Source organism: Pseudoliparis swirei, chromosome 20, assembly GCF_029220125.1.
Source record: "Pseudoliparis swirei isolate HS2019 ecotype Mariana Trench chromosome 20, NWPU_hadal_v1, whole genome shotgun sequence".
Classification (NCBI taxonomy): Eukaryota; Metazoa; Chordata; class Actinopteri; order Perciformes; family Liparidae; genus Pseudoliparis; species Pseudoliparis swirei.
Genome location: NC_079407.1, coordinates 3,566,660 through 3,584,411, shown reverse-complemented (window position 1 = coordinate 3,584,411; position 17,752 = coordinate 3,566,660). Strand labels below are relative to the sequence as shown.

Below are 17,752 nucleotides of genomic sequence, written 5' to 3'. Positions count from 1 at the left end.
TGCAGCAAGGTGGAAAATAACTTTAATAAAAACTCCTATGAAAACAAAACAAAAACCAGCAAAACAATAAAAGCCTGTACATTTGACAATATCCAGTGTCTGAGACTTTTTGACTCTTTGAAGGCCGGCGGTGCGAAGTCCAGCTGCAACGCGCACACCACCGTTATCGTTCTGTACGACAGGATATGGTTCATATACTCGGATATTGCACGAAAAATCAAAACACAGATGCGGATGCTGAGGAGCATCGTATGTCGAGACGAGGAAGTAGCTTTTTGCATCGCAGTGTAATGTCCCTCCTGGTAAAACCCCGCCCACGCCGACCCCTGACCCCGCCCACACCTGCTCGTATAAAAACAAATACACTTAAAAAGAGAGCGGCACATGATTTCACATTCGATTCAGACGCAGATAATTAAAAACAATGTGAACGATGAAACGATCGCTTTTTTTGGGGTTGTTTTTTCTTTTCTTTTGGTCCTAACATCTTAAAAAAAGAAGAGAGAAAAGCATCGGTTACTCCTCAGGGGTGGGACGGCGCTTTAAAAAAATAAAAATAAGGCCCACCACGTCCTCTGTGGACCTTAAGACGAGTCGGCGAGCGATAACTCACAGGCGGTAACACGTTGTCCAATAATGCTCTCGATTTGAAAACGTTGAAAAGGAACAATGCACGTTTTCCAAAATAAAATACACTACAAAATAAAGTGTTTAGTCCATTAAAAGACCGTTTTTGAAATGTTCTTTCCGTCTGAACATTGCCAGTGTTCAAAATGAGCGAGATTCAAACAGCGGCCCGATTAAAAAGGGGCTCCGGGAGTCGATCCTTCTCTCGCCATTATTATTTCCCCGACACAAGTTTCCTCTGTGGACTAGTAGAGTAGCACGTGAGAAGCCACGCGATAAAATTCTTAAATAGCAAAAAATAATAAAAATATATACAAAAAAAATACAATCTTCCCGCAGTTTTGAGGCACACTGAGGCAGCGGGAGCGAGGGGCGGTGAGACGCACTTCTTGTGGGCGGTGTGCACATCGCTTTAAGACATGGGGGGGGGGGGGGGGGGGCGGTGTTCGTCTTTTCCACCCACCTACTCGCTCTGCTGTACTTGAAGCAGTTCTGGGGGCGTGGTCTAACCAAGCGCCCCCTCAGAGTCCACACAAGCCCCGGTTTCAAGTCCGTCGGACAAAAGTCTTCCACCCCAAAACGTGATTATTATTTTTGGTGTCGTCAGCCCCGCTCCGTGGGGGCCGCTCGTTCATATTAGTGTGTGTGTGTGTGTGTGTGTGTGTGCGTGCGTGTGTGTGTGCGCAGAGTGGATGCTTCAGTTCCCTTCCTTTGGCTGCCTGTTGCCGTGCCTGTGCAAAACGTGCAAAACGACTTTCACCCACCGTGATTCCACCGAAATGTCACGAGACCGTGAAGCTGGGATTGTTTTTGTGTGCTTGTTGTCAGGAGGCGCCATGCAGCAGCGAGGCGAGGAGGCGGGCGTGGCTCAGAGCGTGAGAGAGGGAGGAGAGGGGGGGCTCTGCTCGCGTTTGGTATGTTCCGGCTAGATTCCCTTCTTCAGATGAGGGTGGCCGACACACCGGGCTCCTCTGCGGCGCACTCGTACGCTCACTTCAGCGAGTCCTCCTGGGTCCTCTTGGGCCCTCTTGGGACCCCCCAGGACCCCCTGAGTGGTGTCAAGCTGCTCTAGGAGCGGTTGTCTTTGGCCACATTGTGGGCCATCCAGTTGACTTTGGTTGTCCAACTTTCTCTCAGCGCCTCGTCGAACTTCTGGCGGAACTGCTTCAGCGCATCCTCGTCGGTTTTACCCAGAGCCAGAGAGTCCTGAGGAGGAGGAGGATATTAGATATTTGCAGCTAACTACTTATACAATTGAAATAAAAGAGAAGAGACTCGGTTAAATACGAGGATCCATCATGTCCACATGATTTCCAGACATTATTTTTCATTTGTATACATTTTAACTTATATTCTATATATATTTCAGTATCTCATAGTATGAAGTACTGGATTAGTTAGTAACATATTAATTTAGTGAGAATAAATAACATTTTAGTTTTTGTTGTAAAACAGCAGGTGAAAGGTCTCGAGATACTTTCATAGAGAGAGAAAGCGACAGAGAGAAAGACAGCGAGACAGAGAGGGAGACAGACAGAGAAAAAGAAAGAGAGACACCGACAGAGAGAGAGAGAGACATAGACAGACAGGCAGAGAGAGACAGAGAGACAGAGGGATGAAGCTGAAGAGATGCAGAATAAATGCAGACTGAAGACGTCCTGTGATGTCATTATCAGTGTGTGTGTGTGTACCTTTAAGTACTGGATGTCTTTGACGGAGGTGAGCTCGGGTAGGCCAGCGGTCAGCATGAGGGCAAACAGGGTGATGAAGAGGTTCCCGTTCTTCCTCAGGATCAGATAGGCTTCCTCACAGTACAGACGGAAACTGCAAGAACAGACACATATTTAAAATAAAATAAGGGGCAGTGTGTGTGTGTGTGTGAGATCTTTCCTCAGTGATGGTCATGAGTGCCTGAGGTTCTACTGCCCCCTGCTGGAGGGAGAGTGCACTGCACTAATTGACTCTTCTGCTCAACAAACAAATTAGACATGAGAAAGAAAAAAAATACACAAATATTGGCTCGTCTTTTCTTAAAAAGCACATCGTTTTTTTAATTTTAGAGATGAAGTATCTTGTTTGGTGTAAAAGCATTCTGAGCTCACGATGTCTCCATCTAACGGATTTTGGTACTTTCTCATCTAATTTTTTCAATGTTAATTTGCAGGGAGAGCAGAAAAAGAAGGGAGACTCGTGGAGGGACGCAAACCACTGGTTGTGCGAGTCAGTTGGTGCAGTACCTCCTCCCACCAGCAGTGGGCAGGAGAGGCTCAGGCATCAATCAATTAAATCAGATAAAAGTGGAACGAACCTGCCAAATTTCTCGGTGTATCCGGTCTTGCCCTGCTGGATGACGTGGATGAAGTCGTGCGTCAGGATAAACGGTACCCGCTCCCTCTTGATGCCGAACTTGGACTTGAAGTTGCCCAGGATGTGACCGAAGTCGATGTGGAAGAGCTGACGAGACGAGAGAGGGGGCAAGATCAGTGAGCGGCGAAGACACAAGGGGGAAAAAACAACGACTAGTGACGACCGGGTCATTTTGTACAGAGGAAACGGCGGGTCCAACCTGTCCGGTGCTGCGGACCATGATGTTGTCGCTGTGGCGGTCTCCGATGCCCAGGACGTAGGTGGCTACACAGTAGCCTGCACATGACAGAGTGAACTCCTCGATGGCTCGCTCAAGAGCATCCCTGGCAACACACACACACACACGTAGAGGATGCATTTAAGCACATTTTCCTTCCTGAGAAACCTCGGTGGTCGTTTTCCGTTGCCGTTGGGAACCGGCGTCTCACCCGGTGTTCCTCTCCTTGAGCCAGTTCAGCAGGGCGTCCTTGTTGAAGGCGGCCGCCGCCGCCACGTTGCTGCTGGTCAGCTGGATGTTGGCGATCGTGTCGGCGGACGAGACCACCTCGATCAGCCCCGAGCGGTCGCCCGTTGCTAGGCAACCGTACGGTACGATTCTGGGTGTAAAACACACAACGTAGAATGTAGAACACGTGATGATCTAAACAAATGGAGCGCTCCTTGTGGCCGCCCAGCAGTTAAGCACTGAATGTATTAGTATTATTCTTTTTAATTTTATTAATCAGTGTCTATGTATGCTGTTAATGTTTCAATTAATACAGATTTAAATGACTTTTCTTCTTCAAATAGCCCATTTCACATTTTGTAGACACTTGGAACACAATGGAATAAACATCACGTGCCGTTCCGGATTTTTGTTAATTTCATTCCTACGTTCCCCCAAAAACAAGATCCTTAAAAACCTGATTTGGGTCATTTGACCAGCAGTCAGTGGAAATGTGGCGTTGTGTGCGTGGCTGTGGATCCAGTCGGACGCATTTACGAGATTAAGACATTAAAACTGTCGTTGAGGACACACAGTGATTAAGTGAGTAGATTATCATCTCCTCATGCGCGTGGATTTCTATTGTTTCTTTTTTCTCTCCACTAGATGGCGGTAAATGCAGAATTGCGCGACCTGGGAAAATCTTTGGTTACATATCCGACTCTGAACCCAACGCTCAAAGCTGGTTCGCCTTCGAGATTCAATGAGCAGTTTGACTCATGGAAACCAAATGCCTCGTCTCACTCAACTACAATGGGTGTCGAGTTTGGAGAAAAGAAAGAAGACGGACAGACGACGCGTGCGGTGAAACGCACCGGCGAGAGATCGCGAAAATAAGCTCACGTCCGCCACATCTTAGCGGGTTCGTTACATTCTCTCCCCCCCCCCCTCTCTCTCCCGTCACCGCGTTCCAACTCTGAACCCGTGTCCCTGTAATCTGAAGCGCCGTGCCTCAAGCTCAACTGTCAAAACAAGCCCCCCCACCAAGGCTCGGCTCCAGATGTGTCGGCGCATGACGGAGCGAGAAAAGGGGTTCGTGAAAGTGTGGATGTGATTAGGATGTAATGCAGATATTATGTGCGTGTGTGTGTCGAGGGTGTATAAGGGTTGGAGGTCAAACTAGCATGGGGTGATTTAGTGCGTCCCCTCTGCTGCGCCCCCCCCTGGAGCTTCCCCTTCCCCACCGAGAGCAGGAACAAACAAGCTTGACAATGCCTGTCCGTACACACACACACACACACACACACCTGAGATCCAGATTCTCCTCTTTCCACAGCAGATCCATCAACCTCAAAATCTGGAGGGTCAACATGTCTTGCCTCAGGTCTAGAAAAAAGAAAAATTCTCTTAAGTTCACAAGAAAATATCGAGCATTTAAAATGTTAGACTATTTTAGTTGAAGGTTTCAAGAGATTTCACCTTCCCAACATCCTCCTCCCACCCTCTTTTATTCTCTCCCTCCCTCCCAAATCGCCCCCCCCCACCACCCTCAATCTTTGATTCCTACCGTCTCCGTTCTTGAAGATGATTCCCAGCGTGTCTCCGCCCAGCAGCTTGTTGTTGTAAACAATCCAGAGTGGCTTCATCTTGGAGTCCATGTACCGACACCTCTCCACACTGACGGGGAGAGCGAGAAGAGAGAGAGAGAGAACGGGGGGATGATGCACGGCGAAACAGAGGTCCACCGCGTATGGAAGTGCGAGTCAGAGTCGTCTTACTTGATGCCCGACAGCAGGATGCTGGGGTTCAGAGGAGAGTGAAGGTCCGACAGCGTCTCCGAGTAGCCGCTCTGCCTCAGACACGTCATCATGGCCTCTTTGGTCAACATGGCCTCCTTGGTCTTACTCCGAGCGGTCTTGAGGCTTCCCAGCTTGATGAGCTCGTTCACCGACTTCAGCTTGCTCAGGGCTTCCACCTGGAACCGCCAGAGCAACACTTAGGAGAAGACATTCATATTTAATGGGGCCTTTTAAAGCTCACTTTACGACACACAGAATCCCCAGTGAAACAACAACACATAAGAGGCACCGATGAGTCGACAGATTATTCCCCCCCGCTCAGTCTCCTTTTTACAGACTGTCAGCAATGTTCAAAGGCCACGCGCAAACGATGAGGAAGTAGGAGGAAGCTGTCAGAGTGGACAGCGCAGGGGGGGAAGGTCAGAGGTCAGCGCCGTTGTCGCAGTGACGAGCCCAAAATACCACAAACCTAGTCCCGCCGGGAGTCAACGATGCACCGTTCTAGCACAGTCAGAAGCAAAGCGAAGGAACCGAGGAGGCAAACAGGAGTGTGTCCTACCTGTTTCTTTAGAATCTCAATATGAGGGATGCTGCCTCTGCAGTAGGCCTCCAGGATGAGGGCGAACTGGACCGAAACAGCCGGCATGTGGATCTCCGACCTGTAGGGGGCGGCAGAACAGTCATGAAAACCTCTGGCGACCCAAACCGGGAGGAGGCGCCTCTCTCTCTCACAAACTCCCTCTCCCTTTCCCCGCTAATGCAATTTTAAGTCGGTACACACACCGCAGGTGCCAGAAGAGGAAGTGTCCTATCTTGCGATTCCCCTGGGCGCGCTCCAGCAGGAAGTGGGTCAGGGCGCAGTCGTAGTACGGCTCGTAGCGCAACACCTGCACCAACTGTAGCAAGTACTGAGACAGCTCCTCTTCACTGGGGAGAGGGGGGGTCATTATCTCTCTTCAGGAAAAGGATCAACTGATTCACACACACACACACACACACACACACACACACACACACACACACACACACACACACACACACACACAGTAACGGATAACAAAATAAGACCACAAAGAAATGCAACACCGTGGAGAGGATTACACAAGCGCTTGGCTACGAGACAAAGACCAACAGGGAAGGCCGGTGTGTTATGTGAAAAGAAAAGAATAAATAATCACGTGTGGGCGGAGCATCTCTGTACCTCATGTCACGCAGACAGCCCACTGCATACTCTCTGACATACTGGTCAGGGTAGTTAAAGTCCAGGAGCTCCAGAGCGTCTCTGGGACTCAGTTTGGGCCAGACCTGAAGAAGGGCCTGGAGCTGAGACACACACACACACACACACTCAGAAACCGATACCCAGGCATTTAAACAGAGCCCCATCGTCCTCGTGTGGCTCGGTGAATAAAGCCTTTGTTATAACAGTTGGAGAAGCCTTGGGATCACCCACATGGCCGCTCATTTAATCCAACAGTAATAATAATAGCGGTCACAGTTTGTGCATCACACGTTGTGTACTTTTCAAAAGCACACACACCTGGCTGCAGGCAAGAACGGAACATGCAGGTGTGAAGTACACACACACACACTCTATGCGGAGCAGTTGGTTTATCACAGTTCTACATTGAGTTGTAATGAGCTCATTAGTTTCACGGAGAGAGAGACGGTTTTAGTTAGAAACAATATTTGAATATTTGTGTATTCTAAAGTTTGATGAAGTCAAATCTGATAGAGAGAAGTTTAACTGCAATAAAATCAAATACAGATATAAAACCATCATGTCAACATTATACAAAAGAATGGAACTGCAAACTAATTCATATTATAATTGCATTGAGCTCAAACGGGTCTATATTGATTGATTTAATGAGCAGGCTATGTTTATAAGAAGACGTTTAAGTACGAGTTAAAAGGTTTTAAAGTAAAAAAGAAAATTAAATCTTTAAAATGCATCGACGATAAAGCATTTGCCCCTTGTTTTAAACACTTCTCACTTTTAAAATGAAACTCAAGCACTGTCATTTTACAGATGACGTGTTCTTTTTAGCCTGTAATAATGTGAAATTAAATTACTTTAACTTGTATTCATGCACACCGACCTGCGCCATGTCCTCGTGTTTGCTCCACTTGACGGAGAGCAGCAGCTTGGGCAGCGACTGGGGGAAGTTCTCTCTGCAGTCGTAGCGCAGCGTCCAGATCAGATCCTTCTCGTTCTCGCACAGCTGGGAGAGCGGGTCGCGCTCCATGATCTCCTTCAGCTCGATGTGGAACTTCTTCCCGCCGCGACCCTGCGAGAGACGACGAGGAAGGAGGAGGAGGAGGAAGGAGACGAGGGAGGACGCGATGAGCAGTGACCAGAAATAACCACAAGGGGGCAGCAGCGTATCAAAGCAAGCTCTGCATCGAACTAAATGCAGGTCAAGGCTGTCATGGTGTAAAACAAGGTTGACGGTCTGACAACACTTTGAACTTTCTTTACAGAGGAATCACTTTAGACGAGCCGTCACTGACGCACATCGACGAATAGAGAAAAGTAAACACTGAGTAATAGTCGGTGCTAGTCCACTCCGTCCTTACACACACACACCCACACAACTCGCATAAAAAAGAAAGAAAGAAGGAGTGAGTTCAGGCATGCCCTCTCCCCGACACGGGATTACGTAAGCGGCTGAAACACACCCAGGAGCAGGCTTTTGGCCAAGGGCCGCGGCGCGACAGGAAAACACGCCAGCGATCTGATTAGTCTGCACTTTTGAAGGGGACTGAAATAATTCGGCAGCTACACCCTGCCAAAGTGATAACAATGGGTTTCCATGGAAACTGGCGGTGCGAGATAATGCTACACCGATGGTGTGTGTCTGTTTAGAGGTGTGGGGGTGTGTGTGAGAGAGAGGGGGAGACAGAGAGAAACAATGCAGCATTTGTTACCGGCCAACTTGAAACATGCTCATCACTTTCCTTTCCTCCTGTTCTCTTCTTGTGTTCGCATCCGACGGCATTAAAAAGCTTGAGCACTCACCATGGATACGCAGTCACTTGCTCTGGCGATCTCTGCAGCTTTCTCCAAAATCTGCACACAAAAAACAGAAAAACACCCGCATGAGCGAACAGATCCGGCGCGTCAGGCGAGCACGCCCCGATCCTCTCGTGCCAACGGACGGCACTTCATCACAAAGCTGCAGATGAGTCGCCCGTGTGCATCGCACGGGTTCCTTTATCCGCATGCTGGCAAACAACAAATAAAAGTGGGACAAACGCAGCGATCGCCGTCTGACCTTGTCGAAGGGCGGGAAGACGATGGAGTGCGGCGAGTACTCTGGGAAGTTGATGTGCAGCGCCGTGGCGTTCTCGGTGTACGGGTTGGTCTGGATGGTTCCGATGGGGTTCAGCATCTCTTCAAGTTCATCTGGGGACGCACAAAGATACACATGCAGTCTGGTTTAATTGCATTAGAAGGAGGGATGCGCACGAGTATTTGAGTACTCCATTCAGACATCAGTATTCTCTACGTATATTATGAGTAATCGCTCTGTTTCGCTTGAGGAGAGATGAGGCTGCGTGTCGAGTCGAAACACAAGCTCCCCATCTCGGAAAACAACAACCAAAAGAGTGAAGATGAGTGAGAGAAACAGCTCTTTTTTTACGAGTTACACTAATTAAATGAGTACTCAAATATGAAAATGACCTAAAATGAGTTAAAGTGCCGAACCCTGACGAGCAGATGTAAGAGTTATATACCAGGAAAGGACGACCAGCAGTGCAGGATGATGTCTCCGGTCTTCAGCTGGCCTTTGTAGTCAAACACCATGGTGTTGACCCACGCTATCGGGTAGTGCTGCATGCACACAGGGCAGAAACAAAACAGAATTAATCATTTATCAACGATGTAATGATATAGTAAAGACAGCGGCGAGCGAAGAGGCCTTCATTACTCTTTAGGGCCCTCGGGTCGAGCCGTTTTCTTACCACTTTCCCGGCTTTGCGGATGGTCTGGTACTTGTTTATGTGGGCGTTTTTGGTGGACTTCTGCTTCTTGACCTTGTCCATGATGGCGTAGATGGCGAAGCAGAGGCGGGTCATGCGCGGCAGGTCGCAGACGGAGAGGTCGAACTCCAGCGTGCTGTCTTTCCACGTGTGGTCCGAGCGGCCGCTGCTCTCGCTGCTCACCGCCGGCTTGCAGAGCAGCTCCGTGCCGTGGAAGAGCCCCGCCCTCACCTGGACCTGGCGGGGAAAGTCACAACATGCATTTAAAAAAAAGAAGACTTTTAACTTTGCATGCAGGTTTTCTGTGTGTGTGTGTTGCACCCTTCTTCTGTTTTTTTACTTTTATTTAACAAGTTCCCGGTTAAAACAAGCACACGTTGTGTTGTCTTCAGCCTGCTTACCGCACCTGCCCTTCACACACCCCTCTCTTAAAGAGACAGCGCTCCAATCCAAAGGGACAACAGGCACTTTCCTCTCTTCACAGGAGATCAACGCTCTCAAATATAGGAACAACACATGAATTAACCTTAAACACACATTCAAAGTTAATGATAAGAAATGGACACCGTTGTATTTAAATCAGTAAGATGTAAGAAGTAACATGCATGGTGCTCCCCGTGTGCAGTGACGCATGTAAAGCGTTTTACCTTGGCCGTCTCCTCGGCGTTCACCTTGCTGCCGTTCACGAGGACTATCTTGAACGGGCTGGACACGTCCCACACACACGTCTGTACTTGCTGCAGAGGGAAGGAGAGAGAAGAGGAAGCGAGGCTTGGAGTGAGTGAGCGGTATTAACATAACGCCGCTGTGAAAATATGTACTGCACAACACGGGCCCTTCTTCACACAGTTCCCTGCGCACGCACAGAAAAGACAAACAAACAATGTGAGAGGTCAGGCAGGTCATTCTGATGTGAAGCCAAGTGGATTTGCGAGGGTCAGCAGTTGGCAGGAAAACCAGCGCCACGTGACACGTGGGGTCCGTGAACGTGACCGACGAGCGCACTTCCTGCCGTTTGACGCCTCCCCCTTTGTGCGTGTGGACGTGACGCGGCACGTTGGCGTTTGCGTGCTAGCGGGAAAGGTGCGTGGGATTGGCCGCACTGACATGAAAATTTGTTCAAACAGGGAAACGTATATATCTACCGTCTCATATATATATATGAGATAGTGGAGAAATTATATATTTTTGTTAGATATATATATTATATATACAAATTTATAAATGTACATATATATATAAATAAATATCTATATATATAAATAAATATAAATAGCTATCTAATATATATAGAGAAAAAAGAAAATATTTTTTAATTTGTACTGTAATAATCAAAAAAAAAACAAATCACACAAATTTTTGTTTTTTTATTTGATTATTATTATTTAAGCTTCTTATTCTTTTTTAAATCCAATCTCATAAAAAAACAGCTTAAAACTCAGAAATAAAAAAAAAATAAATTACAGCTGAGTGAGTGTTTGTCCTCAAAAAACCTTGCAGGTGTGTTTGAGTGTTTGTTAGTAGACAGTTCATGATTTGTTTATTATTGAGTATATTATTTTTTTCATATTAGATTAATTTTTAGAGAGTATATTTTTTTTTTCTTGTTAAGCTGTGCAATCAGCAATAATAAAAGAAGAATAGCAATAATAAATAGTTGATTTAAAATGAGAATAGAATGCAACATTTTTTTTTTTTTTTTTGTTGTAGAAGAAAGTAAAGAACTTTATCACAATATTCTAATTTTCTGAGACAGTCCTGTATATAAATAAAATTGATATATATATTTATATAATATATATATATGAGATAGTAGAGATATTATATATATAAATATATATATAAAAAACTGTCTATAAAATATTTATATATTTTATATATATACAAATAATTATATATATATATGTATGCATATATAAATACATACATTATATATTATAGAGGACAGAATTGATTAGAAATCCTGATACACAAGTATTGACACTTTCGCAGAGAAGTCATCCCTCCATAAATCTGTAATCTCTATATTTGTATTTGCATTTATCTTTGCTAATAACTGATGGCATCCGTTGAACAGCTGGCATAAAAGTCTTCCTTCCAACTCAAAAAAGACCATTAAACATAAGTAAATAAACCAAAATACATATTTGCAAAATAACTAAAGTATAATAGCGGCTCCCACTGTGGCCCTCTGAAAGCAAACCCAGGGAGAGCGCAGATGGCAAATAAGTGCAACAGATAAAGCTTATAAATTGTTTTTTAAGGCTTGGAAAAGAGAGATTATATGTTGCCACTGTGTTGCTCTGCACAGAACGAACGCTTGCCAACAGTTCACCCGTTATTGTTATTATAATCCATGATATGAGGATTTACACCTGAGCTATTTACAGATTTTCCACCACCGCGTAATGACCGTCAGCATGTCACCGGGCAATTTAAAAACCCCGGGAGACTTTGAAGGCCAATTAAATTCAACCTGACATTTAAAATGTGGACACACAGACATACACACACACAAGCACCGAGGAGCGATGTCACTGTGCACCTGACGGCAGCGAGGAGCTCGCAATGTTTTCAGACAGTCCGGCTGGCAGGGCATCGGCCCGACGCAGCGAGAACCGGAGCTCATAAAAGAGACAGGTGGCAGCTGCCAGGTGCTTGTTTACTCGCTGAGCCTCCACACCTGCCGCGTTCAGTGCAGGTGAGTCACTCGTCTGCGCAGCTTTCTTTTACCGGTCGGGTGAAACGAGAGCTCCGGCGGGTATTAAGCGACCGTTATCTAGAGAACACGAGAGCGTCGCGCCTGACTCACCGCGGGGACCCTTCTCTTGGGAGGCAGCGGTAGAGGCGGGTTGGAGGACTTGCGGCCGACCACAGCGCCGATGGTGGAGATCTCCTTGTCGAACATGGCCTGGACGGTGCTGGTGTGGACCAGGGTGAGGTGCGGGGACTCCTTGGCCTGCATGCACGTGCGGATGTACTGCACACAAGATGGGGGGGAGGGGGAGATAATATTAGCTGTGTGCATATTCAAGCTCTCACACACACAACAAGCTTTTCCCTCTGTCATCCTGAGGCTGCACTATGAGTGGAGAAAGGAGATTAATTAAGCCATAGCGTGTGAGTGCACAGCTCCTCAAAGGATCCAATGAACACGCACACAGACCCATCCCATTTCAAATACGTTGTTACGCAACCACCCGATCGAAGCCCACACATGTTTACACGGCGAGGCCGCAACAAAAGCCATTAAACGTCGTCCTTTGTCGTTCGCCGACGTTACACCGACCCTCTATTTACAGACCTCTCCGCTTACAGCCGCTGCTCGCCCACGTAGACGCTTTACCTGCTCCGACCCACGATGTGCTGCCAGCGGGGGGGGGGGGGGGGGTAATCCTGCCTCCTTTGTGCGATGCCCCTTGTGTCAATAAGTTTATAACGCCTCCTTCCATCGCAACCAAAAACTCCCCACATGGCTAATGCCTTCGTCAAACACGGGTAGATGGAGCTCAGAGAGAAGGAGGGGACTCCGGTGGTTCCCTCACTTGTGTGTTTATTTAAATTGTGCCCGAGGCTCTGAGTAGCCATAATATTGGTTGAGGGAATCTTTTTTCGGAAACACTCTTTAGCAAAAACACAAACGTCCGTACTGTAAACACAGGAGTATGTCATCCGCATCGCTACAAAAATACGATGATTGAGCAAACAGCACATTAATATTTGCTTAATGTCTTCTAGGAGACTTAAAACAGCCGTTTTGTCACTCGCATATTAAAATATGAGACTCCCTCAGACCTACAATAGTTGTGCAAACCACGCTGTAGATATTTAAGCTTTTATTTAATGGAGGACTAGCTCTTCCATTTCCTGACATGACCCAAGTTACTCACACCTGACCGAGTCCACGGGGGGGGGGGGGGGGGGCACTGACCTTGTACTCGATCAGCGGCTGGTCTCCGCAGAGGAACTCCAGACAGTGGCTGACCCTCAGCACGTACTGACCCCGCCACGCCTCCTCCTCCTCGGGCCCGTGGGTGGTCAGCCACTTCTTCAGGGCCATCTCCATCAGCTCAGAGGGGACGCAGGACGTCGGCACCTTCAGACTGGCCGAGTCCTGCAAGACCAAAACGGTGGAGGAGGGGGGGATAGAGAAACCAGAACAGTGAGTTCCTTCAACCGATTTTCGATGAAATCTGGACGACAAAAGAAGGCTGCTGGATCACGTCTAATGAAGATGAATGTTTATAAAGATGGTTTATGGACAGAAACAGACGTTTAGAAATATAATTCTAGTTTTTTGGAGGACATAAGACCAGATTTTGGCACCTGAATAGTTTTAGGTTTGTAGTCAGCAGTATACCGCCGGCTACACTGAAGCACCAGAAATATGCCTCCTCGCTCCCAGAGGCTCATCCGCCCCCGACGGGTTCAGAGATCGAGACGAGAGAAAAAGAGAGAAGAGATTGATGGATGTGTGCGTTTGTGGCTGAATGAACTCAAACCAGTTTGCTCTAAAAATATGTGTGTGTGTGTGTGTGTGAGAGAGAGAGAGAGTCCTCCACAGATGGCTCTCAGCCAGACTAATACGCTTCCTCCTATTTATAGCTCAGCACTGATCTCATACCTGAGAGGGAATTATAATTTCCTGGCGGGGGGGGGTAATAATAAAAATAGTCATCCGTTAATAATGAACAAATAAAGGCCATGACTCGGTTGCGTTACGGTGGAACCACGAAGCCAACAGCACCGGGAGGTCGTGAACACACATCACCTTTCTGAACATCGTTCAGAAGCTGAAGATGAGGATGGAGAGACCGAGAGAACAATTACAACGGATAACCCAAACAACACTGGTCATTTTCACACCACACTTCCCGTCTATGTCGTGGCTTATTGTGTCCCACTTCCCAAATGAGATTTCCTGCCAATGTCCACCTGAGTGCTGTGGCACAGATGGCCTGTCTTTGACACACACACACACACACACACACAGGTCTGGAGGGACAAGAACATCGGTTTCATAAATATATATAATTTTTTATATCACCGAGGCGACGGAGACACAAAGAAAGATGGAAGGAGAGTTTAGAGAAGCAGCAGCGAACAAAAGGAAGTTAATTTTAATTAGTGCTCGGATCCCTTGAGCTGTCGTGCTACTAGTGTGTGTGTGTGTGTGTGTGTGTGTGTGTGTGTGTGTCCGGGAGGATGGCATCATTTCGCTGATGGTTTTGACCCATTTAAAGTGTCGTCACATGACTTGCTACAGTCGGGCTCGGTCACATGACCACTGTGGAGCTGCCACCTGTGTGCAGAGAGACAGAAATAAATAAAAAGAGAGGCGGCCGTGCGCTGGTGGAGTCACATGGCGTCTCTCGCTGCTCAAACAAGGTGGTTTTGTGCGCGTCTTCTCGGCCTCATCTTGCATGTAGTGTGTGTGGGGAAATTAGCTTTCTACCCAGAACTACAAGCATAAACTAATGCATCTAAGTGCCATTACCCGTAATATTAAATGTAGTCATTAAACAATAAGGAATCGATCATGTTTCATTTATGCATCTTTTAAAGAGTTTGTTGTGTTTGTACAATTTACTGGAAGGCAAATGGAGATAACCTCACATGACCCGAGTCCTCAGACGCGGTGGGAGTAAAGAGCATTTAGTTCTTATCATATATTGGTTTATATTTCATCTTTTTCATCGGGGCTGAGCAGCTTTGTTTTCCATCTCTTTCCCGGGGAACCGCGAGGCGTTTACAGGCCAGACGAGATATACAATCTCTCCTCCGTGTTCCGGCTGTCCGGCGGGCGCCGCTCGCCCCCGTCGGACGTGCCGGGTTAAAAACCTCTGACGGGAAGATTCCCGGGAGGCTTCCCCATCAGATGCTCGAAAACCAAATCAACTGGCCCTTTCCACGCGAGCTGGAGCGGTATATTCTCCACCATTACATTTGAATGATTCAAATTCATAATTAAATCAAGGGGAGAGAGAAATCCTCCTGTGTGGTTCTTCCCTCCGGAACATTTTCCATATAGAAATGATGGTTCTGGAAGTCTGGAACAGGAAGCAGACGGTGAACTTTCATTGCAGCCGTTACATCTTTATCTCAAACAACATTAGGTTTATGGTATTTTCTGATTTGAGGATTTTTCTGCAAACTTCACATCGAAGAAATGAACGGATGCAATTCCTCAACGCGCCAGCTATTGATGATTTTTATTGCGTCTCAATAGCTTCCACTGGTTGTGGTCCTGATTTTTATTGATTTAAAACTTTGTTGCCCGTTTTCAGCCGATAAAATATTTATGATACAAACATTTGCGGACGCCATGCAACGCCCTGTAAGTGCTGCGTTCCACGTCAGACGACTTGGACTCGACAGTCGCCAAACGGTCTGCGGTTTTTCAAACGATTATTCTCAATCTATATCCGTAAATAAGTCACACACTCCAGAGCCTCACCTGAGACTGGTCGAAGTGGATGATGATCTTCAGGTCGGCCGGCCGGTCGTTGAGCCCGTTGGTGATGGCGGCGCCCGCCGGCGGCTCCAGCTGCGGGGAGAAGCAGGCCTGCAGCCACTCCGTGCACGTCATCATCTGGACCCGTTGCATCCTCTCTTCACTGAGGCGAAACATCTTGCTGCGGAAATCCTTCACCTCCTGGTCCTTTATGGCATCGAGTTCGTGGAGGCCTGGCGGCGGAGAGGGAAAGGGAGGTCGTTACAGCTGTGCCGTAAATATAAGGACGCGTCGTGAGGAGAAGTCTTCCCGTTATGAGAACTCAATGTCATAAAATAATAATAATCCCGTCTTAAGAAACAGGCATCCTGAATACATCCGTTTAGTTTCAACGCGTGAACACGAACATGGAGAAGTTCAAAGTGCTGTCAAGTGGGGAAGCTGCATATTCGAGTGTGCATGATTTTGCATATTTTGAAAAGCCAGCTAAAGCCTGCGGATTCAAACAGCCGTGCGGCACTCGATGCCAGACGCCGGCACCGAGCGGCACCGAATGTGTGACTCACGGGTTTAAAGGCAGAGCCTCCGAGTATTCAGATGAGACGGGTGGATCAGCCTTCATCGCTCTGCTCCCTGCTTTGGTCTCAGTCTCTTTTTTTAAATCAAAGGGCGTTGCACAACAGTCTCTTGATAATGAAAACAACATTTAACATTCCTGTGACCCTCAGCATTCAAAGACGGGCTCTGGACCACATTAGCTGCATTGTGCGAGTGTGGAAGCCGGTATAGGCGATTGTATTTCTGGAGGGGAAGAAAAAAAACTAAAAAGCATGGTTGGCCGTGTGAGTGTGTCGTAGTTTGTTACAGCACTCTGCACAAGGTCAGGTGTGTGTGTGTGTGTGACTATCCAGATGTGCCTGTGAGGTTCCTTTTGAAATCACAACTTTACTCCGACAAAAGCCTTTTTTCTTTTCTTCTAAAGATAATGCCCGCCCTAAGTGGAGCCAGGAGGGGAGAATATCAATATCGTCCGAGCCTCCTTCAATTAGACTCAGAGCCGCGATCTCTCCCTCTGAAGAGGTCTGCCGCGACCGAGGGACTTCCATAATCCTGGATAACTCCGTCAGAAGAGGGCTGAGCGTGTCTGCGTGTGTGTGTGTGTGTGTGTGTGACCTTGTGCGATAACATCAAATAAAACTCTAATCAATAAAAAAAGTGTGCATGCATAATGCTTTCCTGGAAATGAAGCAACTGAGGCTGCAACAAGACACGATCTCCATCATCAATTAATCCTTTGCGTTTGAAATGTTATAAAATAGGGGGATGAATGCTCGTCATGACCTCACACAGCCGAGGAGACGCATTCAATGGCTTGTTTTGTTCAAATAAAGAAGCAACAAATCTTCATGTTAACTTTTTATTACAGAACTGCTGCGTATTATCAGCTATACACTATAATTAAACGTAGTTTATTACTACTGCACTTTGGCGTGACCTTTTCCTCTAGGACACTCGGCCTTTACTTTCTTCAGGGGGACAGACGTTGGAAATCCGCCTTGCGGCTGTAATTGGGTGCATTTACGTTTGAATTTAAAGTGTTCGTCAATGTTCATTGTCCCTCTCAATAAAATAAAAACTTTACAGTTCGTTTGCCTGAAAAAACTGCAAGAAAGATCTTTGGAGTTTTACTTAAACTTTTAAATTTGAATGAATAGTCAGAGTTTCAACACATGTTTAATCACCTCAGAGGACCGGGCTGCGCTACAGTACCGATCGATCCCCCCGGCTCCTCCTCACCAGAGATAATACAGAGTGACAGTGAATCCTCACGCCGCCCTATCGGAGCGGCCCTGATGGGAGCCAGCTGCAGATGAACGCTGAACGTGCCGAGTAGCTGGTACTTAGCATACTGGAAGAGGTGCTTAAGGCGTGCGTGCGTTTATGTGCGTACGTGTGCGTACGTGTGTGTGTGTGCGCGGAAAGATTTACTGTCCCACTTACAGACTTCTTAAGAGCCATTCTTTATTGGGAATGTCAAGCGGACAGCCCACGGGTCAATTAGGGAGGAAGTAATGTGTGTGACGGCCTGCCACT

General features: G+C 47.1%; 1 protein-coding gene across 3 annotated transcripts in view; it reads right to left on the bottom strand.

Annotated features, from left to right (window-relative positions):
- Nucleotides 1–17,752, bottom strand: part of pik3cb (phosphatidylinositol-4,5-bisphosphate 3-kinase, catalytic subunit beta) — a 36,579-nt gene continuing 18,827 nt past the window's right edge. For 2 of the 3 annotated variants that reach the window (XM_056440760.1, XM_056440761.1), the window contains 20 exons: nucleotides 15,662–15,891; nucleotides 13,136–13,318; nucleotides 12,017–12,184; nucleotides 9,852–9,941; nucleotides 9,187–9,441; nucleotides 8,959–9,055; nucleotides 8,496–8,626; nucleotides 8,240–8,290; nucleotides 7,320–7,508; nucleotides 6,419–6,540; nucleotides 6,001–6,144; nucleotides 5,777–5,876; nucleotides 5,197–5,393; nucleotides 4,986–5,095; nucleotides 4,726–4,804; nucleotides 3,423–3,590; nucleotides 3,194–3,317; nucleotides 2,936–3,081; nucleotides 2,319–2,451; nucleotides 1–1,833 (listed from right to left, as the gene is read on the bottom strand). In XM_056440760.1, coding sequence (XP_056296735.1) covers nucleotides 1,696–1,833; nucleotides 2,319–2,451; nucleotides 2,936–3,081; nucleotides 3,194–3,317; nucleotides 3,423–3,590; nucleotides 4,726–4,804; nucleotides 4,986–5,095; nucleotides 5,197–5,393; nucleotides 5,777–5,876; nucleotides 6,001–6,144; nucleotides 6,419–6,540; nucleotides 7,320–7,508; nucleotides 8,240–8,290; nucleotides 8,496–8,626; nucleotides 8,959–9,055; nucleotides 9,187–9,441; nucleotides 9,852–9,941; nucleotides 12,017–12,184; nucleotides 13,136–13,318; nucleotides 15,662–15,891 — 2,855 coding nt within the window. In that variant the 3' untranslated portion in view covers nucleotides 1–1,695. Of the gene's footprint in view, nucleotides 1,834–2,318; nucleotides 2,452–2,935; nucleotides 3,082–3,193; nucleotides 3,318–3,422; nucleotides 3,591–4,725; nucleotides 4,805–4,985; nucleotides 5,096–5,196; nucleotides 5,394–5,776; nucleotides 5,877–6,000; nucleotides 6,145–6,418; nucleotides 6,541–7,319; nucleotides 7,509–8,239; nucleotides 8,291–8,495; nucleotides 8,627–8,958; nucleotides 9,056–9,186; nucleotides 9,442–9,851; nucleotides 9,942–12,016; nucleotides 12,185–13,135; nucleotides 13,319–13,530; nucleotides 13,684–15,661; nucleotides 15,892–17,752 lie in introns of those variants that run through there. The other variant, XM_056440762.1, reaches the window with a different exon arrangement.